The 25,045-nt window shown below is 48.6% G+C and overlaps 2 protein-coding genes across 2 annotated transcripts in view; both read left to right on the top strand.

Moving 5' to 3' along the window:
• Positions 1-416, top strand: part of LOC117151249 (protein dachsous-like) — a 957-nt gene extending 541 nt beyond the window's left edge. The window contains exons 3-4 of the mRNA XM_033318869.1: positions 108-308; positions 404-416. Coding sequence (XP_033174760.1) covers positions 108-308; positions 404-416 — 214 coding nt within the window. The remainder of the gene's footprint in view (positions 1-107; positions 309-403) is intronic.
• LOC100749750 (protein dachsous) overlaps positions 7-25,045 on the top strand; it is a 229,991-nt gene continuing 204,952 nt past the window's right edge. Inside the window, exon 1 of the mRNA XM_033318889.1 lies at positions 7-1,320. Within this exon, the coding sequence (XP_033174780.1) occupies positions 442-1,320 (879 nt within the window). The 5' untranslated portion in view covers positions 7-441. The remainder of the gene's footprint in view (positions 1,321-25,045) is intronic.

Raw genomic sequence — 25,045 nt, 5'->3', positions numbered from 1 at the left:
CCTCGCGACGCGAAACGCGCCCTGCCGCCTGCCAAGGACCCCGATCTCGGCCAATACTCGACGCAACGCTACGAGATCGTCTCCGGAAATTACGCGGATGCGTTCAGGCTGTCCCAACATCGAGGTCGCGATGGCGTTCTCTACTTGGATCTGCAAAACTCCGGGTCGTTGGATCGCGAGGCTCGCTCTCGGTATCATCTGGTGATAGAGGCGTTGGATGGTGGCGCTCCGCCGCTTCGCTCGAGGCTACACGTGAACGTGACGGTACAGGACGTAAATGACAATCCGCCGATTTTCAATCAGACGAGGTACGTCGCCAGCATTGCGGAGAATGCGACCGTCGGGACGCCGGTACTCGCGGTGAACGCGACAGACAGCGACGCTGGTGACAACGGCCGCATAGAGTATTCGATTAATCGGCGACAATCGGATCGCGAGGAGATGTTTCGTATCGACCCAGAGACTGGCATGGTTTACGTGAACAAGGCGTTAGATTTCGAATCGAAGGAGCGACACGAGCTAGTGATCGTTGCTCGTGATCGCGGCGCCCAGCCTCTCGAGGCGAGCGCGTTTCTCTCGGTTCGCGTGACCGACGTGAACGACAATCAACCCGCTATTACTGTGATCTTCCTGTCAGATGATGCGACACCGAAAATCAGCGAGAGCGCCCAGCCGGGTGAATTCGTCGCTAGGATATCGGTCAGCGATCCGGATTCGAGGACCGAATATTCGAACGCTACCGTCACGTTGACCGGCGGCGAGGGACACTTTGGCCTGGCTACCAGAGACAACATTATATACTTGGTGGTGGTCGAGAGGCCGCTCGACCGTGAGGAAAAGCCCGTTTACGATCTCTCTGTGGAAGCGACCGACGCGGGAACACCTCCGTTGCGAGCCGTTCGAACTTTTCGTCTTGTCGTCACGGACGTGAATGACAACGCTCCGAAATTCGGCCGGGAAAGATACGAAGCCCATCTGTTGGAGGCCTCGGAACCGGGTACTCCGGTTCTGAAGGTAACGGCCACGGATCTCGACGAAGGTGCCAACTCCGCCATCAAGTATTCTCTTCTCAATTCCACGTGGTTCGTTATCGACGAAACGTCCGGTTTGATATCAACGCGGACTCACGTTGACTGCGAAGCCGACCCTGCGCCGATTTTAGTAGTGATCGCCACCGACTCGGGTCGTCCGCCGTTAAGTAGCAGCGCGACAGTGCGCGTTACCGTCCATGACCTCAACGACAACGAGCCCATCTTCGAGAAGCCGCTGTATAACGCGACCGTATCGGAGGATATGCCCGTTGGCTCCTGCTTTCTCAAGGTAAGACAATCCTCTTTGTTCGTTCGTTTGCACGAATCGCATCGCGTTACGTAACCTTCGGCGATATCGTAAGTACCGCCGTATATTTACTTACGTAGTATGCACCGTTGATCGTTCGGCAGGATAATTGATCTGTCATCGCGTCGACACCGATCGACGACGAATTCCTGCGCGAAACATACCGCGCGAATCGATAGCGTCGAATGGCACAACGTGTCTCTGATCGGTGAAAGCCACACGATTCCCAATAGGTTCGTGTGTTGTTTAATCGTTGCACAAATCGACTGAACGTTTTGCGTAAAGTTGCTTCTCGGCGCGAAGCTGCCACTATGTTGCAAAAGGTTTCTGGTAAATGTGCGAATCGGCCGAAAGGGCACTGGTCGCGCCGCGAGCCACGTATTCGCTTTACACTGGGAAACTCGTAATTGGAATCGCGTCGCGCATGAAAGGTTTTCTCCGTCGCCCTCTAGCAATTAGCAGGGAACCGTGTATATCGGATAGAAAATATTCTCGACGACACGCGATCGATCGATGTTCTTCGTTCGACGCTGGACGCTTGCGTGGGCGCTATCGTGATCGACGGTTCGCGGTTCCAAACTGTCGGACGATGGCACGGAACCGAAATAAACCCGCGTGCACGTTTATTGGCATGCGACGCGCGTTCTATTGTGCGTTTGCCACTGTGAGCCACACAAAGAATATGCGTACCAGCACGACGAGGAAACGTGAGAAGATGAATGAGAAAAGGCTAGCGTATTGTACGAATATCGAGAGAGAGCTCGAAAAGTACGCGTTGCTCGACGATTCTAGTAGCGGCTAGTAGCAGCTAGTAGTGGCTGCTGGCAATGGCGAACGCTCGGAGAACACACGTGCCAGGGACGCGTTCCACTTGCGCAGGGAAACCTGTTGCGAGAGTTTTCTTTGTGGCAGCGGCGAGATGCTCTTCCCCGAAGCGGTGTTAGGCCAAGAACAAGTTGCTCTCGACACCGAGGTTGCTTTACGAGCAGAGCGTCTTCGCGATCGGTATACCTGCACGGTGTGCAATTACCGATCTTCGAAGCTGGCGTAACACGCGTGCGCGCTCCAAACAACCGAGAAACGATCCAGTTCTAGACCCTCGATGCAGGCAAACTAGCTCGGGCTATCGGGCATTCGCGAGGTGCGAGCTCGTCGTGCATTTCTGAAATTTAAGACGAATCGACGACGTGCCGTGGCCACGAAACGGATTACGCGCTTGGTCGCTCACGAGAGGTCGAGGGCGGGCACGGACGCGAGCGCGCGCCTTATCTGTTGATCCTTTTTAAGGACGATCGTCTTACATTTGGCGTAATCGTTGACAGTAATACTATATCTATATTTTCGTTCGCTTAAGATAACGAAATTGTTACGCGCTTCTGCGGTTTGTCTAACCAAGGATCGCTGCAGACAACCGAGCCATTCTTTCCGCTCGATCGAAATCTCCTACGTTCTACTGCAAATTTTACGCGTCAAACACCGAACGTGACGACTCTTTACGCGATAAACTCGGGCGATCGCATTTGCAACGCTTCGAGATTCGCAAGACCGCGGCGAGATAATCGTTACCGGTGCCGCTGTTGGTGCTGCGACGAAGCGTCTGTCGTTCATAACGTTCATGATCCGTGTTGGTCGTGTGGATACGAGAAACACGAACGACAGAGAAACGGAGGAATGGGAGCGATAAAGAAGGGCAGGAAGCTACGGCATTGCGGCGACAAGGGAAGAGAAAGGGAATAAAAAGAGGAGAAAAATCCTTCCCTCGATCTCCTCCCTCTCACAAGCGACTGTCCATCTGACTGAGCGAAACTAGTGCCTTCTTTTTTCTTCAATTGGATTGTCATCCGCATTCGAGGGGGAAGCGGTGAATGCTCATGCCGGTGTGCACCAAATGCCGAATGCCGATGGAAATTGAGAGGAATAAACTACTACGTTTTTCAATTGGGTGGTAGACCGCGTGTACACTACTGTACAGTGTACACGGACGTATTCGGTAGGCGGCCGGATACACGTGCACGCACCGCGACCCAATCTTAACGTCTGCTCCAAACTTTCGTACGATATATATTTTATCGGTGTTTCGTTGCCTAGTTCAATGATGATTTATAATTGTTGCCCGCTCAACTGTAATTATTATAATTATAGATTTTTCGTCGGCCTCTCCCACCCGTCTTTCGAACCCGAACCGGCCGCTTCTTTTCGCTCCATCCCCTTTCGTACCAGCTCCACCCCTTTGGTTCTTCGCCTTCTTTTCTCTCGTTTGTTCCTTCTCGTAACCTCGCATGTTTCACCTTTCCTCTCTATCCGATGTTTGTCTTGTTTCTCTACTCGGTTCGAACAGCGAGGAGAGACCAGACATACATACATACATACATACATATGTATATGCGTATGTACGTTCTCCCTATGTAACTCGAAAACGGGTTTCGAAAGAACCCCACCGATGCCGCGAATCGAATCCATTCGCGTTTCCCACACGCAATTCACCCCTTTCCGTTCGTCTTCCCCAACGGAGAGAGGAACGATTCTCCTCTCTCCGTTTAAATTGTCTCGATACTATTAGCGCCCCGCTAAGATTCTGAACTGTTGGATTCCACCGTATCGGTTCGGCGAGCTTGGCCCTTTCTCCGCTTGCGTTTGCACGCGCGTAAATAGGCGCTACGCTCGTATGAGAGACCGTGCGCGTTCGTGCGCGAAACTATTCGCATCCATCGGCCGAGTATCCGTCTTTCTATACTACGTGGCAGGTCACGGGTCCGATTCATCTTCCTGCAAGCCTTCCATTATCCGTCCTAACTGGCAACCGAGGATCATTAAACCGCGGATCCTTTTGTCCGACTTTGCGTCCAGCCTTTTTTTTCAAGGACGGACGAGAAGGGAAATACTGGTCAGCAGGATTATACCGTTGTACCGCGTTTCGATATTTTTCGTGGGCGAGAGAGAGCCACGCGACTTGGAGGATCGATGGGTGAACGGAAACGGCACGACTGGTCTGTAAAGGGGAAGTTAGGATAGGGCGATCGGGAAGATGGCCAAGTTGCATCGGCGGATGGATCGCGTTTCTAGAGGTAAAAGATGCGCGCACGACGACGGTGCATCGGTCAGCCGGTATACATCGTGTATCGCGGTACAAAGTGATGACCGTAATGACTCTAACCACCGTCTGACATCTGGCATTAGGCACTCGAGCTTTCGAGTGGCAACGCCCGCAGCAATTGTTGCCGTTTACGACTGCCGTGCACGCTCTCCTCTGTCTCCTTCTCTTCTTTTCACTTCTCTTCTCTTCTCTTTTCTTCGCCTCAGAATGTTTCGCGTTTGTGTCCGCGCCCGCGCACTCCATCGTCCTCGTCCGCCGGCTCTTCTCGCTCTTTCCTCGTCTCTCTGTCCGACGTCGTCGTCTTTCTTCTTGTTTCTCTGGCCGCGCTCTGCTCGCTCGTCCGCTCTCGATCCTACGCGCTATAGACCGCATTCCCGAGTGCAACGACGAGGCAGAGATATATGTATATGCATTCGCGTGCACCGGTCGGTGCAGCCACCGCGCGCGGCTGCTCTCGCTCTCGCATCGCGCTACATTGCGATCGCGGTTCTATACTCCGAGCGCTTCTACTTCGCCGCGCTATGAACAACCACACGGTTCTTCTCTTTTGCTCCTTTTATTCCTCGTCGTTTAGGATTGTATCCAATCATAAGCGTGCTTCTTCCTTTTTCTCGCTTTTTTAATTGCCGTTTCACTGGCCGAAGCGACGCCGCGCCGCACCGTGGACGCCATGCACGAGAACGTTTCCCCTTGATCTACGCTATACGAATCTGGTGTCACGCGTACTCGCGACTAGCAAATACGCTGGATATCTTTCCGCCATCGTTCGTCCCTCGTCACGCATTTTCTTCGCTTTCGATTTTTGTCCCATCTCACGACTCGTGAAATTGCGTAACCGGCGCGTAATTGTGCCACCAAGGTTTTCTCTGCGTGCCATTCTTCGACTCCGTTTCTGGAATAATAGAGATCGGAGTCGTCGAGAAAATGCTTTACCTCTCACCGAATGAAAACACGATGGTTAGCTTCGCGGATCGCGTAGCTTCAGGACGTTAGAAAGTCGTCGGCGTGGTAACGAGCGAGAATCTATGCGGAGGACGAGATCGGGAATCGATCGGGAAGAAGAACGGGAATCGTGGGTAATCGTGTGACAATGGGAAACGAGATCGCTAGGACATCGTACGAGGAATCGTAGTTATTTTCTCGTAGCTGCGAATGGAACGAGCTCGGAGAAACGAGCATGTTGGTTATCAAGTTTCTCGTATGTTCCTGGATTACTCAACGTTCTCTTCCTCTGTTAGTGGGTGGTGAGCTACGAGACGATCGCGCGCGACCGTTTGTCCTCGCGGTTTCCATCGAGCAAACAGATTCTCGCAGAAGCTGCCTTACGGTGTTTTGTAGCTTAACAAGAACGGCTACAAAGTGCAAGTCGCATACCGATGAATACGATGACGAATTCCCCATCGCGAGTCTGCATCGGCTTCTCCGTATGTACGTATGTATGTGTGTATGTGTGTATGTATGTACCATGCACGTGCCCTTTGATACTCTAGTTGCTCGTGTGTTTTTTCGATCGTAGGACATCGTACGTTGCTCACAGGTAAAATCGTCGCCTTGTTCGTTTTCAGATTCCTCAAATGCGATCCTGTCAGCGTTGTTTACCCACGCGATTTATCGGATACGACACCACTGTTTTTACCGTCGACGTATCTTCCTTATCTCTCTTTCGGTGGATATCGCGCATCGCGTAAGCGTCTCGCAATTTTTCATCGATTCGAGGATTTTCGTTAAACTGATCTGTTACTTGCGTTTTCACGCGTTTCTCGAAGTCTCTACAGGACGACGCGATAATACGGCGCGATACCTGTTGTAACGTTCAACCGGCTAAAAATGATTCAATAAGACGCTATCGCGTGGCGTTTTACAGTCGCGAGAAATGTTGCTTTCTCCGACGATGACTGGTTTTTCCCTCGGAACTATCGTGCTCGATGGAGGTGGTACGCGTTGGTTCGTGGCGCATAACTGCACACGCAGCTTTTGATTGTCGATTCAGAGAGCGATATCGGCGACGACGATTCTGTACCTTGGATTTCGTGCTGCATGCCAAAGCGTGTACGGCGAACATACAACTTTGCTGAGCGTAGAAGGAACGGCTGATTGAACTTTACTCGGGGATCGTTATCATAATTTTTTTCTTTTAAAACTCCTCTGAATGTCTTCGCGCGGAGCCAATTTTTCCTTTTTTTTCACGTGCGATTACGATTTGTCGACCGGTCGAATTTTCGTGATCCCCGCGTTCGAACGAGAAATCCGATCGATCGGTCGGCCTCGATCGGAAAGCCGCAGGCTGTCGGTCACGTTTCTTCCACGATTAACGAAACGATGGAGAAACGAGCACGAGACGAAAGGGAAGTCGAGTATAAGTGCGTATATACTTGTAGGTATATGCATCAAGGCGTCCGGAGAGAAAGCGAACGTTCGGTAGGCAGATCGGTGCCAGCTATAAGCCAGGTAACCAAACGTGAAAAAGGGGAAGGAGGGGAGGGGGACGAGCGTGCGAGCCGCACTTTCCAATGCACTTGGTGCGACCGTTGCACCGGGAAAGTGCACACGCGCTCGACTCACTGTTCAGAGATGGAGACGGAGAGACAACTCGTTCACGCGACTGCCAGCAACATTGGAAAAGTGTGCGTATGCATGCTATACACGTTTCTTTCGCGAGGCGACAGTTTTCTCTGTGCGATAGAATCGTGCTAGCTTGTGTGCTAGTCGATCGATGTTAACCTATAAAGTTAGCGAATTATACGTGGAATGTCATGACAGGGGTAAAAACGATGTTTAATTGATCTTGGTTTAAATTTACCATTGATGGGTGATAGAACGCGTAATTTTACTCGCAAGTATGCCTGTCCTAGATATTTTCTTCGTTGGATCGGCGTTTCGCGTTTAAAGTCGAATGCATCGCGAAGGAAAAGGTAGAAAAGCTGTCGCGGTTAAAAGGCACTAGGTTTCGTGGACAGAGTCGCAGGGTACGAAGGATTAACGAGTCGAGACTGTAGATAAGCGGTCGCTTGATAATTCTTCCGTGTTTGAAAAGGCTTGAGAAAATTCGTAGGAAAGCGAGAGCGTAAATTGGCGGCGGAGGAGGCAGTCGGTGAGATAGGCCGAGTGACGACCTCGATTGACCCGCCGATCCGTCACGGTTCTCCTGCTGAACGGGAGAGTGGCTCGCACAATTAGTCGGGTAAGGTGCAACATCGAAGGATCGTGCGTCACGTGGAAGGTAATGTCGGGCTAATGCAGCAGCAACTACGCGTTCGATAGGTTGTTGGTGGTTGGTTGGTTGGTTGGTTCGTTCTTTGGTCGATTCGTTGGTACGCTGGTTCGTTTGTTCGTTCGATGGTTCGCTTCTTGGAGCGTGTAGCTGCGCGAAATAATACACACGAGACACGCGTGTTTCGCTAATGGATTCTCCTGGCCTGAGGCCGATTCGTTTTCGTCGCGTCATCCCTACGCGGAATTTGATTAATTACGACCGCACGACCGGCCCGGTAATTACTTTCCGATAGGATCCGCGCCTCTCTTCTCACTCTGCACCAATCATCTCTCTTGCCGCCTTCCTTGCCTCCTTCTTCTCCGACTTTTTTAATCATCGCTTCCCTTCCACGGAAATTCGTCGTTACGCCGTTCCATCGATACGATCTTCGATAACTCGCCTTATCGATTCTTTCGAACGACGTCCGGATACAGAGCCGACGCGAAAAAGGTTCACGTACGCGACGGACACGCCAAAACCCTGGGAAATTCTCTGAATGTAACCCAAGTATCCACTTATCTGGTAGATATTTCATACGAGCGACGCGACGATCGATTTTTGGCCATATCACGATCGAACTTCGACATCGTTCGTTCTTGTAGCCGCGTCATTTTGTCCAAAACGGACAAACGTTTCCGCGTGTTAACGTCGGAGCGAGCGGTTCATTTTATTAGATTCTATAAGTCTAAGGAGCAGCTGACAAGTTAATTGTTTATTAATTCACATTCGCGTCCGACATGAATGCGCCGTTGGTTATGCGAAAACAGGTCTGTATCGGTCTGCCGGCTACCGAGTGAATACGCATGAAACTTTTTATTTTCTCGCCAGACGTTGGTGTCGAGTCGCGAATTCTTCGCTTTATCGGCGTACGCGTAATGGCTTATGAATTTACTTTCACGCTAGATAATTATAGCGTAACGTGTCTACTACGTTTCCTGGAATCGTTTGTACTATGTATCTACTTCGAGATCGAGTCTCTGTTACTTGTAATATATGATCGATTTGCGAGCCTTTCCCTTCCGTACGCGAGTATCTTCTCATTCGCGTTTACTACACCACGCGATTTGCCTCCTTTCTTGCGTAAAATAGCTAGCAGCAATTCGACGTTATTCAAAATCGCGTCATTCGTGACCACTGTATCTCGTACATACTTGGAATAGTCGTAAGAAAAATGGTCACAAATATAACTACGCTATAAATGTTATTTCTTTATCCACTCTAAGCAGTTTTAAGGACCCAGACATTATCTTTACATCTAATTTGACATTTATGGCACATTATAAGAGTATTAATCTCCCGTGATTATAAATCTTTCAATCTTATTTATAGTGTTTCCACATATTTTTGCGATATTAATACTCTTAGGATCTATACTCTACTCTAGACTTTATACTGTCAACTGGTCAGACCGATTTTAAAATATGCTTGTCTCATTTGATTTCGCCGTTGTTGTTTTTCGCACATAAATGACGTAGAAAAAATTCCAGCAGAAATTCTTTAGACTAACGGCCAGACATGATGTTAGACCTATGCCGTTATTCTTTCATAAGAGTGACGAAATTCTCAATAACTTGAACTATCGACTCCTAGCAAAAAGAGAGTAATATTTGAATTCGAAAATTCGACTGAGTAAAATAGTCAAGTAACATTATTTCCCGTTCTAATATCATTCGACAGTTCTCTCTTAATGCTCCTTTAGAATGTTTTGGAAATAATAATTTGTTCCACACTAATCAACATCGTACAACTCGTAGTTAATTTAATTGTTTTAATCGTATGCTAGATGGTATCGACTCGTTTCATGCAAAGACAGATCTATTTAGGCAAACCTTAAACACTGAAAACTGCCTGAAACACTCGCTGGAACGTATACTTTAACTTATTTTTATTCTTATATCTCATATATATATGTGTTAATACCTTTCCCTACTTTATTATCTTATGTGCCAAACGGCTTATTTTATTTCCCGTATGAATAATATAAAATGATATAAAATATTCGTTGTTCACTCTCACGCGTTGAATCGTACGCTGTGTAAGTACATGCAACGTGGCCATTCACTTGGATTCGAGCAGATTCGATTAAAGCAGCGGGGAGCGAAGCGTCGTATTAGCGGACAACGGCATATAGGCGCATGCATTAACGGATTTTGTCGATCATACCCGCGGTAGATGTAAGAAGCTTTCCAGCCGATGAAAAGGGTAATCCAGGAACTCGGTATGGCTAATTTATAAGCGCCTAAGGCGTTCTGATTATGTCGTTAGTAGCCCGATAGAACAACCAGAATACCGTGACCACTTTGAACGATTCAAATCGCTGGGTAGGCGAACCAAGTGCAAACGAGGACAACGCGCAGCTCCGGAGGTACACTTTTAATTAGAACGATTACCAATCAACGAGATACCGTGCGAGCATTCGCAGTCTCGATTCGAGCCTGACGATACACCGATCGTCCTGGATCGGCTAACTAGAAACATCGGGAGCCGGTTTTTTTTCGTTTCTTGGCAAATTTATATTCGCTCGATAACGAATAACCGGTGAATTATCGATCACGTAACGCGCGTCCCAGTCGTATTTATGTGTACATGTGTGTGTGTGTGTGTGTGTGTGTTGTAATTGGTTTGCCGTAATAAATTTAACAGTCAGATAAATTTCCGAGTGAGGAGAACGAAGAGCAGCAGGCTTAATGTTAGTCGAGCCAGTCATCGCCGATCTCTGCTGCTCGCGAATCAATCACCAGGATGCGTCTTGGTTCGAGTCGCGATATTCCGCGCCGCTGTTCGAACGTTGTCTCGAAAAGACGAAAACCGAGGGAGTTTCGTCCGAAGATCTCGTTGGAGAGAGGGTGCGAGAAAGGTGCGAGAGGGTGCGTTGATAATCGGTTGTTCTCTGTCTCGGTAAACAAAAACGAGCAACTAATCGGCGATGAAACGAATGCCAGGGGCGAGGTCGACTTTTAATTAAGTGGACGTTCAATCAACGGCCGCCTATATACCGTTGACCGCTTACTCTTAGCGAACCGATGCATTTCCGCGTTCCCCGGCCACTGCAGGCATTGGAGGTTTCCGCTCCGGAGAAAGAGAGATATCGTCGAAAAGTTATCATGGAGGTCAGTCCACTCGATCGCGTTCATCCTTAGGTGCGCTCGATCGAACGAGTTCCTCCCCTGTACGTTCGTCTGTCCGATTTCATTCCGCTTACTCGTTTTCCTTTCTCTTCTTATCGACCGGCGATCTACCACGAAAGCTGGTAATGTCGAACAAGGTAACGATCGATTAGCCACCTGCTTCTAATTAATTCGGTAAAATCGAAGTGCCGCGTCGCGTTATTACGTTGCATCATCCTTGGATCTCTCTCTCTCTCTCTTTCTCTTTCTTGCTCTCTGTAATTGAACGGTTCAGCGGTCTGAGCCAAACAGAAAGAAAAATATGGTAGACCCAGCGGTAGCTAATTCAACGCTTTTGCCCTCTCGTTCTACGTTATTTCATAGGTCGCGTTCGTTCCTTTTCTTTTGCCTTTCTTCCCCTTTTCTCACCGTCCGACTATCTACTGCTATCGTTCCAGTTAAGCAGTATAAAAATATCGAATTGCGATATTTATCGCTGTTATTGAAAATGCGTAACTCGTCATTATCGAGATAACGAAGTTCGACCTTCGCATTTTGTATCGTCGCCTTTCTACGAATCATGGGATTTGTCGTGAGATAACTTTCGAGTCGGTCTTTGGTCATAATATAAAAAACATTTTATATGGTTGCGTAAGGGGTCAATTCGGATATTATCGTCGAGCGGGTCGTTTGAACGACCTTGCTGCGTCCCTGAAAGAATTTTCGACTTGCATAACTATGTAGCTCTGATCCATTCGCCGGATGAGAAACCACGCGTGCGCGCGCGCGCGATGCCGTAATACGTTTGAATAGAAGGAAGAGTCGATGGATCGGCGAGGAGGAGAAGCGGAAAGAGGAGGGAAGTGCAGTAGAAAAGAGAATAAAAGAAAGTGGTATGGAGAGAAAGATACGTCGTGAGGGGCATCAGACTAACAGCAGGTGGTTGGTTAGCTTATATACCTTCCCGGGAATCGGTTTAATCTACACACGCACACTCTCGTATCTGCCACGATCTGTTAGCTTCTCGTAGGCGAAGTTGCGATAGTTGCGCACAATGTAAATGGCATTCGTATCTTTGGAATAAGCACGCGCGCCATTACAATTGGAAGGACGTGGCTCGAAAGCGTGTTACACGTAATACGACATTCTTGTGATTTATAAGGTGCGCGCGTGGCTTATATGCGTCATGAGCTACGATCGCATCGCGGCTGCATCGCTCAAACGCCGAATGCCTGCGGTTCGTTGAAATCTAATGAAAAATACGAAAAATGTTGGAAGCAAGTGTATGATTTTCGATTCGGCCGATCGGAAACATCGGGAAAGTATGATCCCGATGCGGGGCGAACGAACGCTTAGAACCAGGAAGTTTTCAAAGTGATCCGACAGTGGATGCTGCCGGCCGTAATATTGGCAACGTGAATACAGTTTCTGCAAGAGGTCGGAATGCAACTGGCGATGTTCGCGGCATTCTCTCTCTTCCCATGGCTTCCTTGATTTTAGGCATGTATCGCGAGCCATCTCTCTCCGCTATTCTTCGATGCTTTCCTGTTACGCCTGTCTGAACATTATCTTGATACGCGCGGGATACCGTTTACCGTTTCGAGAGAATCGAAGGATTAGCCAGCCAATTTTCAGACATAGTTCCGTGCTGCCGTTGTTGCGTCGTACTTTCCCTCTTTGTCTTCGTCCGTCCCTTTGCTCCCTTTGTTCGACACGAGGAATTTTATGGTGAAGGAACAAGCTCGGCAAAATCTTTGGAGAAGAAGGGATCGAGGGACCACCTGTCGCTCGATGTACACTTTGTAGCGGACTTGGTTCACGATGTCCGCGCGTGTACGTCACCTCCTTTGAGTATGTATCCGTGCGTGCGTATATATTGAACACCATATACGTCACGCATAATATTCGCGGTTCGATCAAACTTGACGCGCGTCAGTATTTGTAAACCGGTAAGACGGGTAAGCAACTGGTAGTACCCCTTTCGAAACGATATTTTTATTTAAATAGTTTTCAATAATACGTCGCGAGTAGTGTCGCGTGTGCGCGCGTAACGGCACGCGATTCGGTATTCTCGGTATGTTGAAAAAACCCTTTCAAGGAAACTAGAACCCGTGGAATGGGGCTGGATCGTTAGTTGTTATTAAAATATTTTTCTCCGAAACATCCGCGCGAACGCGCCGCTTTCTCTAGGATCGTTGCTCCTTCTCGATTATATCTCGGATCGATGGCCTTAAGTCACACGCTTCTCGTGGCGGGGAGCAACCAACAGCCAACAACAGTCATTGTGTGGTCAAGGTGTAACTCGACCCTCCGTTACTCGGACACAGTCCTCTGAAACGAGTGGTCAGAAGTAGATTGCCTTAGAGCTGCTGCACAGCTTCTTTCCTTCGAAATTCCTGGAAAAATTCGGAATTACTCGCTCGGAAGAATCTTCCTGTACATAAATCGTTACGGTGTCAGAGCGTATTTACGTATCCCGTGTGTGGATTTGTCCCGTTATAGGAGATCGGTCAATGCCACTATCCACCGATAATATGTAGTAATTCTAATTATTACATGTATATACTAATTACAGTAGTAGCAAGGCGTTTCGTTTTTCACGTAGTTGGCAAAACTTCGATGAAAGATTGCAGGGACGCTGGAATTTCGAAAGGATTCCGAACGCGCGATTCTGTCTCGTAGTCGTTGAGCGCGTTCTTGTCGTCGATTCTCGATTGCCGATGCGAGAGGCGAGAGTGTGCGTCGCGTGAATGAAGCAGCTACGCGCATACCGTTTCCAACTCGTGTAACCCGAACTGAAAGTCACTCGGCCTGTCCACCTTTCTCTCCTTGTCTCTTTCCCGCTCGTTGCATCGCGCGTACGGCCTCGAATGTGAACAACACCGCCGCCGTACTGCCGCCGACGCCCCGTAACCAAATGCTGACGAAAGGAATACTTCATTATGGCACGTGTTTCTTCGAATTCGTGCTTCTCCGACCTGGCTTTTTTCAAAATTCTTATCGCTTCCGAACTTACGCGTTAATTTTCCCGTAAAGAACATCGCTGGAAACGAGACAACCGAGATAATCTTCCGTGAAAAAAAAAAGCGTACCGAACGATACCGGTGATAGGGGAAAATAAATATTCTGGTGCACGCACCTTCGAATTCGTCTGGCGAAAATTCGGCCGTGTGAGATAAAAACGAGATTCCATTTTTTCACGTCGCCAGGCTTCGAAATTTGATTACACGCTTTTGACGTTATAATACTTTGCGGTATATAAAACCGTGCGATGTAAAAGCTGCTCGATAAAAGTGAAACGTTAACCCGAAATTATGGGGGGAGATACGAGAATTAAAAACGGTGTTGACATTGAAGTATGAATTATTAATACTCAGCGGTAGCTCGACCGACTAAGTTAGCGGTCGTTTTCGATCTTCTTGTCCCTTTACGTTCCCTTCTCATACGGCTCTAAGAAGCTGCGAACTGCGGTTACTCGCGTTAATAGAAATCATCCGTCATCGATCAAGTCAACGAGCAAGCGAAAGTACAGGGAAAAGCAAACGCATCCGCGAATTTCGATCGATCGATTCTTTCCTCCCGCGTTAACGACGCGATGCAGCGTGAGACACTAAGCTCCGAGAGACTGCGATTTCGAGGAGATTGGAGGAGAAATTGGAAAGTTTTTGACGGGGTACGTTGGAGGATACTCGAAGCACGCTTCAGGAGCGTAGCGCTAGTGATCAGGGACGAGTGCGTGGGTAAGAATACCGTGACATCGGTTGGCGAACGTGCGGGGGACCCCGCGTTGTCGAGAGAGGCCCGCATTCGTTCTCCAGACCCGAGGAATACGTTGGAAATGCCGAGGATTCGCTATCAGATATTCGTTACTCACATCGGCCCCCCTATCACCCTCCTCGCCCCTTCTCTTTTCCTCCCTTTCTCTCTAACCCGTCCGACATCGGGATTTTCTCCTTTACGATCCGCACATGTGTTTCGTTTGTACACGGCATGTAACATATGGGCCCCGTGTTATTTATCATACAGTCTTAGCCGCCGATCCCGAATGGGATGTACGCTGCATTCAACAGGCCGTCCGCTTACCACGCTCTGCCTAATCGCGTTAATTTTACCGCAGCGACATAAATTATCCCGCGAGGGTCCGAGCTATACGAATTATTGTTTTATTCTCCTCGCACGCTCGACTTTCGTTCCTCCTTTCTCTGGTGACCGTGAGCTACTCGATCGCGTCTCTGCGCTTTTTTCTCTCTACGTTACACACCTCCTATCTTTTCACGCTCTCCAACGAGACGTCGCGTTACTCAAGGGATGTTAATATTCAAGAGAATTGCTTGGATTTTCTCGTTTTGCACGAATCTCGGACCGAACCGAACCCTAGGCGTAGACGCAGCTGCGTTCGCGGGAACGTTTTAGTCTCGAGGGCGAGGTAACCATAGCGCTACGAGCTATCCATCCCAGCTTGCGCCATTCTTTTCGTTCCGAAAAACCATAGCCGTGAATAATGTCGATGAGGACCGTGCGGTGGGAATCTAATGGACGAATAGACGAAGAAGAGAAAGAGGCGAAGAAAGAGGAGGACACGGTGGATCGGAAAAAGAGAGAACGCCGGTCGACTGCCCATATTCCATTCCGTGGAGCGCGGTGCGGAGTGGCGCGACGTGCCACTGCGGACGGTCGAGTCAACTTTTTGCGGCTGCATTTCACTTGCACTTGCCCAAACTCATTTGTCAGCGGTACCGAATTTATCCACCGCCAGCTCCGCTGTGCATCTCTTGGCATACCGTGTCGCTCGATCTAAATCGCAAGAGTGTATTTTCTAGAAGACAAGGATTTTATGCTTGTTTGCTTTGATCCTTTCATCCGAAGCAGGCTGACTTAGGTTCTCGTGCCGAGACGCGTACCGCGCGTTCCCGAGATTCTACGAAGGTTCTTTGACTCCGGTACGAATGGTTGACTTTCTTAGTTTGACTGCTGCGGCCAAAAAAGGTAAGATTTTTGTTCAGGGAAAAAGCGACAGACCTACGGAAATTATCTTCGAATTTTACGACCTGCTCTGGCTATTTCAACTGGTCGGACCAAAAAGCGAAGGTGTCAAGGAATGTCGACTATTTAAGGTCAGTGAAATCCACTTTAACGAACGACCCAAGCGCCATGTGGTCGTCGTCGTCGCTGACATTAAAGCAATTAAAACTTGGGGGGCAACCATCGGGCACGTCCTTGTTCGCGTGCAACGCTTTTCAAGGAGAACGACGCGAAAACTGGAATACACTGGAAAAGAGAAGCAAAGGTCTTGACGTGTCATCGGAGGAAATTAAGTTAATTTTACGTACGCTGCGGCCCTTGTAGCTTTTTGCACCCACGCTCGTTTTGCATCGCGCGCTGCTGCTCGTTTGCCGACGCAACGCATAATAATGATCCTGATAGTGAGTCATGAGAAATTCGAAAGACCTGCGCACAGTCGCTTGCAACTTGATTATTCTTCGGTGGCGAAGTGACCCGCCGAAACTCTTTCGCCGCTCGAACTCGCGCCGAACTTTGCTCGCTTATCGTCCGAAGACGGATAAAGAAAGCTCCAAGAAATCGGGACGATCTTTTTCTCTTTTCGTGCTCGTACGTCGAACGATCGAACGTGGAGAAGCAAAGTTTCCTATCTATCGGTAACTTTGCTCCGTGTGCATTACCTAAGACCGTAGTCTTTCCTGTCGACACTCCCCTTGCCCCTTCTTTCCCTTTGCGACTCGACGAATTAATTTAACCTCGACAGGTCGTCGATTTTTATTTGTTCTATCTGATTCTTCGCCTCTCGCCTCCTCAGCCGACTCCCATTTTTCTTCGCCATTGCCCTTTTTTCTCGCTTACTACCTTGCCTGATCTGCCTTTCTTCCCAAACTGACCTGCGATAAGTTGAATTTCGGCCGACGAAACATCGAGACGAGGGATAGGCGCGACCGATCCGAGAACAAGGCACGAATAAACATTGAAACCGGGATACCGAACCAGAGTCAGAGAGGCACGCGCATCGAAAGGGAAGAGCGACAGAAACGGAGAAAGATGTAAAAGCGAATTTCGTACTAAACACGAAGAGCTAAGCCTGCTTCGAACGTGAAAAAGAGAGTAACGTTTTCGATTTCGTTTCCTTTAAAGGAACACGTCGGTTTTATTAGCTCCTTGGCTCAAAGAAACTCCCAAGAGTGAAAGGTAGTTGCGTTCTTCCTGCGTCTTCGTACCGATGCATTTTAACTAACGAGAACATCTCCTTCGCTTCTTTCTTCGTCCGTTTCTAGTCGATGCGCGACGCGGATAGCAGTAACCCATCGCTACTTTTGAAATAAAGCGAAATAAAGTGGCGACAAATTGATCTTTCGCTTGGCCGGACGGTTAGGTGCGTTTTTAGGAAACAGACGAAGCTCGAACCGATTCGAAAAGATTCTTGGATTTTTCCAATAGTGGCGCTGGTACGATTTTGCCGAGAAACCGGTGAACCGAAGCGCGGGCAACTTTCGTGTAGATGTAACAACCTGCAAAGTGCACTCGCCGCTCGGTTAAACGAAGAACGAACCTTCGCTCGCTGCTTGGTTACGAAACGACGAAGTCAAGGGAAGAGAAAAGGCGCTCCGCCTTTTAAGGAGAACCGCCTGGCCCAATCCAGACTTCTGTTCTTCGTTTCTCTATATTTCTTTTTCCCCTCCTGTCCTCTTTCCTCTTTCGCCCAAAATTTGACGTCGATTCGTCGTGAGAAGATATCTTCCTGGCCGGCCGTTGCTCGATATCGCGACGATGATAATTTCGAAAGCACGCAAGGAGATGCGTCAAGGCGATTTTCATAGAATTAGAAAGGATTTCTCGTAACATTTGATATAATGGAGTAGAGCTTCTGTTTACGTTTTAAGCGAGCCACGTTTACGCTTCTGTGAGGTCTGCAGGATAATATGGCAGCAATATTTTGAGTCGGTCTGTCAAAAGAGACCCACCCCTCTGGTTATTGTAGTCGGCGCGACGCGTTCGTAGTCGTCGTTACGCGTGCTCCACTTTTCGAGTTTTTCGGCGGAGGTCCCCAGAAAGACGAGAAGAGAAAAGAGGAGAAGAGAAGAGAAGAGAAGAGAAGAGGAGACAGATCGGAGAAGTGGAAGGGTTCCGAGCATTGGCCAGGGGTTGTCAGGTCCCTACTAGGACCTAGGTGAGAGCATGGAAACTGGTCGGATGTGTACGGGTCGGAGAGGAGCGTACGAGACGAGGGGCAGAGAAGAGAGGAGACGAGAGTGAGTAAGAGGAGAAGGCGGAATGAGCGGCGAGGACGAATGAGAGGCGAGAGAGGGAAGAGGAAAGAGGGGATAAGGGCCAAGAGAGTGAGGCGACCGGCATTCCATGGGGCCCGTATTAATTATACCAGGCATCGGTGATGCTATGCGAGTGCGAGCGAGAACTCTGAACTCCTTTCTCTTTTTCTATCCATCGAGCTCTCCCCGTCTTCGTCGTTCTTTTCTCGCGCTTGCTGCTGGAGCAACGAGGACCGCCTCGGACCGGATTACGTGGATAGAAAAGGAACGGGAACCAGTAGACCAAGAATGGGGGGGACGAGAGTGGGATCCCTCTCGACCGCGGTAGGAGTACGCTAATGCGGATCTACTGCCTCTCTAACAATAAGCCGGAACGCTTGGAGGAATAAACTCGAGAGGGATGTACCTCTGTAGTAGGTAGTGTAAAGTAACGTTGTAGAGGCAATTCGTACGCGTAGGCCGTCCGCGAATTGCCTTTCCAATTTCAACGATTTTCTCGCGCTACCAAACATCCGCGTCAAACGTTATCACTCGCCCTTTCTCCCACGTACATTTTCAACAAAATATAGATTCCTCCTTCGTTCGTATCTTTCGTACGTTGCGTCACGCCGTGTCACGTCCAAAGGAAACTTGGTTTCGAACGTGATGTGCGATATATTTAGTTTGCGGTAGACTTACTTTTAGAGACAGATGTAGTTAACGCGTATCGAATACAGCGAGTGCATCCGAGGGAAAGGTGTAGAAGAGATGTAGAAAGGTAGGAGAGGAAGAAGTAACGTAGCTGTCACTCGTGGCAAAGGAAAGAGGATAAAACGTAAGAGGAACTAAGAGGAAAAGGAGGGTTGGTATACCGATCAAGGGGGAGGGTAAAGTCAGAGGATGAGATGGCACGAGTGGCGTTGAGAGAATTTGAGAAAAAAAGAAAGGTGGCAGGGGAGATTAGAGAGGCCAAACAGAGAGACCGCTGACCGATAATAGGCTAGTAAAATTGCAGCTTTAAATCTTGCATCGGTCTTGAGTCCGTCGGTTAAAACCGATATTGGGATCATTGAAAAATCCTCTGCTTGCCGACGAAACCGATCGTCGTTTGTATTTGTCCCCGTTGACTGTAATTTGTTGGCGATGTTCCGTGCTTCTATCTACCCATGTATCTAAACTGCGAATCGCCGAACGTCGAGGGTACGTGCCTCGGAGGAAAAATTATAGGAGAATACGAATAATTATGCACGTTCGGCAGAAAAGTACCGGCCAATCGGAATAACGTGCGTGTACGTACCTTGTTTGCACAATAATAATCATCGGACGGTAGTGATTCCGCGAGCGAGTTTCCGCGTGCGGTAGCGTTGCGTGCACGCTGCGCAACCAAGAGACGGCCGAGTGAAATGGTAGCCACGCGAGCGCTTCGAGCAAATTCTTAACTCTCGACTCTTTCGCCTACATGTCCTTACAATGTCGATACACGGTGTATCCTGGCGCACGATTTTTCACCACTGCGCATGCGACCCGTTTCTCGCGTCGTTGCCGACCGACTCGCTGTTCACTATTTCGCTTTAAGAGTCTCAACGACGACGTATCGAAGCGGAAAAGAGAGGAAAGAAGATTTTGTGTAAATCATGGGTTACGATAGTTACCGTTCGACCAGAGTTCCCAAGTTTATGGCAGTCGTTCGTCGTATTATCCTAATGCATCCTGACAGGCTGGTACCTCGACGAATTTGAAAAAGGTCTTGGAATCTCGAGGTTGTCGTCCTAAATAAAAAGAGCGCAACCGGGAGGAATGAAAGACGAAGGAGGACGATCGAAAGGACCGGCTAAAGTTTGTGTGCTTTTGTGAAAAATCGAAAAACAAATTAGTACGTTCGTCGACGCCAGTCACGAACGAGCGATTTATCAAAAATTAATTATCCATTAGGCTTGGGATTGGGTAGAAAAGTGTAGCTTTGTTGCGCACAATAGTTACCTGCCCGAGGCTTTGGCCAGGTATAACGGGAAGAGAGAAAAAAAGATCCAGGACGCTGAAGAGCAGAGAAGAACGGAGAGGAAAGAAGAGGAACGGAGAAACAGAGGAACGGATCGAAAGGAGAGGGGAGCGTAGAGTCGTAATACAAAAAATCGTCTACGCCTCCGAATATCCGCTGCTGCGTTGAATCTGTTACCAACGGTATCCGTGTTGTCGTTCCGGACATCTTCTATGATCTTTCGGAGATCCAGAAATTCCTTCGCCCGAAACGGTAGGTATACGTAATTCCGTGAACAGAGTCGATATTAAAGGTCGAGAAGCGGTGACAAAAGAAGCGGTGGCATATTTCATTGGAACGTTTCTCGCGTACTTACGTATTTTCCAATCGCCGCGCGCCAGTGTACGAATCAGATTCCCGTACTTACCTTCGAATAATTTAGGGGAAGAAGAGCGAGACGGTGGTCACCGGATGACCCGAAAGGTCAAGAATGCCCGAACCGCAGAGAACCGATCGGTGGAGTAGTCGAATACTCGGTATGTACATATACCCAGCCTTGGTTCAGCGTGGACTTACGAGCATTTCGAAGGGATTTTCGAAGGTGCAAAAGCGGGCGCGGTCACGTCGCGAGACACTTTAGCAGATCGTATTAAATCGTAGAATTTAGTCTCTGTTAGTCGCGGCCGTTTCTTTCTTCGCAGATCGGCATAACTTATGGTATTTATTTCGTAAACTTGATCCTTACCCTGACCCTCGGATCTTGTTTATATCGGCCAACAGGTTCACGCTATGTTCGACGTTCATCCAGGGGCACGTGCTCACAGCGACATTTTGTAGCAGCGACGTTTGTAATCGGGCGAAACGCGGTCGACGGGAAATCGAGAAACTGTGGAGCGTCGTCGCGATTTCGACTTATCTCTGCGGAGTTTTCAAGACCAAGAATCATTGAATCTGCGCGATACGGAGAGGTTCTGGGCCCGTCCATGAACGAGTACGTGGTTGAGGAATGACGGTCGTTGCATTTTTGTGGGTGGATATCGAGGAAGAGGGTCTTGTTGCCAGAGGGGACACGGGAGGCAGAGCAAGAGAGAAGTAGAAAAAATACGGGTGGGAAAGAAGATTTTATTTTTGGTGGGTGGCTCGAGGAACGGTCTTTCTTCGTTTCTCCTCCTCCTCCCCTCCTTCTCCTCCTCCTCCCTCTACTCTTCCTCTTTCTGCTGGCCCGTTCGACTGTTCGTTCTTGTATACCACCTCCAAGTTGGTTCGGAGGGACATCGGATACGCGCAATCGGCTAATACTTTAACGTCTGTCACCGACGCAGACCGGTCGGACCTACCAGCACTGTCACAAGGAAATAAAGTTCGTTCCAGCGATTCTCGCGTCTGATCTCACGGACTCGATGCGGTTCATTTTAAAGCCCCGCGAGATTCCCGCGTCGCTGTATGATCCGTCATGATTGACGTCGCTCTCCTTCCTCGTTCGATTCTTCGATTTTTAATCTCACGCGTCCGATGTCACTTTGTTGCCGAGCCAAGCGCATTAGCAGCTAAACACAGGATGCGTTTCCCGGAAATCTTTCTACCATCGGCCAACTTTTCTCTTTTCTCGACGACACTACAAAGTTGCTTTACTCGCACCGTCACCGGCCGATATGGACGTTGCCGCTTCGTGATCGAAGATCAAGGCACGAGGTAGGTGTCGCTGTATCCAGTGTTATCGCGCTTGATTGCTCGACCCAGGTAGGCATGATCTTAACTAGAATCGAACTTTTATATCGAACGATCCGAGAACGTCGCGCATATCTTCTGTCTCTGTTGACAAAGATCGTGATCGTCGCACACGTTCTATGCCTTTTTTTTAAAGTGTATAGAGAGTCCATGAAGGACGCTCACAAAATGGAAATTTATAGCTCCCCTTTGCGTATAACGCACGCGACTTAATTATCGATAATCTATCTAATCGTTCGGCCGCATGGGACGAAAGAGCCTTTAAAATCGAGCGGCGGGCGAAGCTTTATGCAGATTTTCAAGGTGTGTACGCGGGTACCGACCGTCCTACTTTCGTGCTGGTTGTCGCAGGTCGCGAATTCCCGACTGCGCGAGAGCGATTTGTTTCGCGCGTTGCAAAACAAGAGACACGATAAAACAGTGAGAAGAAAGAGGAAGGTGAGATAGGAAAGGGAAGAGTCGATGAAGTGGAGAAAGTGAGCGAAGGAACGAGTGTCCAACGCGGAAGAGAGGACGAAGAGAGGAAGAGAACGGGTCACAGGACTGGATGACAGTGCACGCGAGCCTGACCATGTACAAGACGAAGACCGAGAAATAAATTCAAATAGCCACGTGGAAAGAGGAGGAGAGAACTTTACGCCGATCCGCGATATGTAGTAGCTTCTCGAAGTCGCACCGTTTCCCTATTTCGAGAAGTCGTTGAAACACGGCATCGTAATTAAAGCTAGACGAGCGTCTGGCGCGCAATGTTCTCGTGACTGGTAGCTAGTGGCTGCCCGCTAAGACAACCTCTTATCCTCTAGGTTTCTTCTGGTACATTCGCTTCTTCGCGTCGTTCCTTTCTCACGCGTTCCACCTTTCCTACTTCCTATCGCTGCTCCACTTTTATCCTTTTCTCTCGCTCTCGATATCTTAATTGCCCGTTTACCGAGATATTTTCGCGAATCGCAAATTTATGGACCGGCTCCTTAACGGATCGCGCTAACGACGTAGTCGTGTGCGTAACTACGTACGAACGTGTACTGGTACGACAGGCCTGGAAGGAGATCGGATAACGAGAGGAGAAAGAAACGAGAAATGTAGACGTTGATCTCTCGCTGCGAGAGTCATTTCGTTATTTCGCGCGATCTCTTTCGTAGAATTCGTGTTCGCTGCGACGAATATCGTTGTTATACCGATCTCGAAGTATGTACCATGATGTTATCATATAGTACAGTTTTCATAGTTATGAGAATGTATGCCGAGCAAATAACTTTTAAACGGATTTCGAGAAAATAGTTCGGTAGATAGTTACCGGGATGTTTTTGATATTAATGGAACTGGTATGTGCTTATTCGCGGTACCGCTTTTTAATACCGATATATATCGTTTTCATCATAATTTTAAATCGATAGGGGTATTAAGAAGCTTAATCCGAAATTATTTGGTGGTTTCAGAACGTTAAGACGTTCCTTGAAAAGCGTTCGCTACAGAGAGTCACAGAGAGATCTAGGAAAGTCGAGACGAAGGGTTATCCAGCCGAAGGAATTTACGATTTATCGAGTTTCCTAGCCCGTGAATCCGTTGTTATGCAGCGTCGTGTCAAATTCGAAGACTCGTACAAGCGCCAAGCTTTCCTTAATTCTCACTTGTCTTAAACCGTCGCTCTTAATAACGCGTGACACTGTTCAAATCTATGAGCAGCGTTTGGACAATATACGCGTAACCGCGAGTAACCGCGTTATCGAAATCTCGAAGAGCGATCGTCACGCTATAATCGCGTACCTTTTCTACAACCGTAATTCGCTACGATCGAATGTATTTAGCAACAATTATTTGGCACTGAATCCAAATTCGGGCGATCTTTGAACGAACGAAAACGGAGTTCCTCGACATTACCTGGTCGAAATGCTTCGGTGTAACGAGGAGGCTGGAAAGGACCCATGGCAGAGATACAACGGGAGGAAGGGAGAAAGAAACGGTAAGAGAGAAAGAAAGAAAGAGAACGAAGAGGGCAGGAAGAATTTTAAGTTGGAAACCTTGTCGCGCGTTCCTTTACCTCGGAATCACGAATACCGGTGATGCTGGGATACCGTGTCTGGCAGCGAAGAACCATCTTTGACTTTCTTAGGTGGCTGAAAAAAGAACAACAAAGGTCGGGAAAAAAGGGATGAGGAACGCGTCGACGGGCCCCTTTTCCTTTTTAACCTATTTTTCCCAATGCAATAGAACTGAAAATTCTAAGGACAGAACGTGACTTCCAACGATGGACTATTCCATTTCCTTCGACGAACTGAGAGTCGCGGAAATTATATCGATGTTCGTTCAAACCTGCCGCCCCTTTTCCTTCTCTGTCAGCGGTAGAAGCGAGCTCGAGCTATACTTTACGACTGGATTCCCTGTCGTAAAATTAACAAAGCTCGAAGAATATTCGTGGCGGAACGCACGATCCTAATTGACGACGCGCTGGTTACCTGTGAAATTGATTCACTGTGTAACCCTTTTCCACTGATCCAAGTAACGAAAATATTTCTACGTATTAACAGAAGCTATAGGGAAACGTCTCGCCACGAGACTAATATAGTTACCCTACGGACTAAATGAAACTCTTATCCGAATGCAACATCTTTGGTACGCGTAACGCGTATTATCCGACGATCCGCTATTTTCTGAACCGGGCGCCAGTACTGTTATGGTTAGCAATCAACTGGCTCTCGATATTACTCGGAAAGCGTCGACGCCGTGCATTACCGAAGGCCCAAGGCTTCGCAGCCACACGCCCACGATCGCTCTTCGATGCTGCATTCACTGCGCGCATCCTCCGTTCTCTTTAACAACTAGCGTTGCTTTCCGCGATTCCACCTAAATTCCTCCATCATTTACGAGTAACCGTTGCCGCGTTTCGTTAGTTAGTCACGCGTTCTATGTTTTAAATTCGTTGCTACGCTCGCAGGCACGTGTATTTACTCTCGGCTCTTGGAACGCCGAAACTGAACGCGCCTGCGTTCTGAATAGCAAATGATACGATTCGGAAATCGTTCGAGGTTTGCGCATGAGTGGAACGAGGAATGCCAACGAGAAGCAACGCTGGTAAATGGAGCGGCTCTATAAAAACTGAACGGCACGGATAATCAAGCTGTTGGTTGAACTCTCGCGACTCGATAAAAAATCGATGAATCGTTAGCCGTATAAACTTTACGCGCCGTCGAACCATGCGTCGATTAGACTGGGTCTAGCTTTACTCGTAGCCCGGCCTCTGCAGATTCATGGCTCGAGCGAGAGAGATGCTTCACTCCGGTCACGTAGCGGCTC

The sequence above is a fragment of the Bombus impatiens genome, unplaced genomic scaffold, assembly GCF_000188095.3.
Source record: "Bombus impatiens unplaced genomic scaffold, BIMP_2.2 scf_0129, whole genome shotgun sequence".
NCBI lineage: Eukaryota > Metazoa > Arthropoda > Insecta > Hymenoptera > Apidae > Bombus > Bombus impatiens.
The sequence above is the reverse complement of the archived record's forward strand: the minus strand, read 5'-3'. Positions and strand labels throughout refer to the sequence as shown.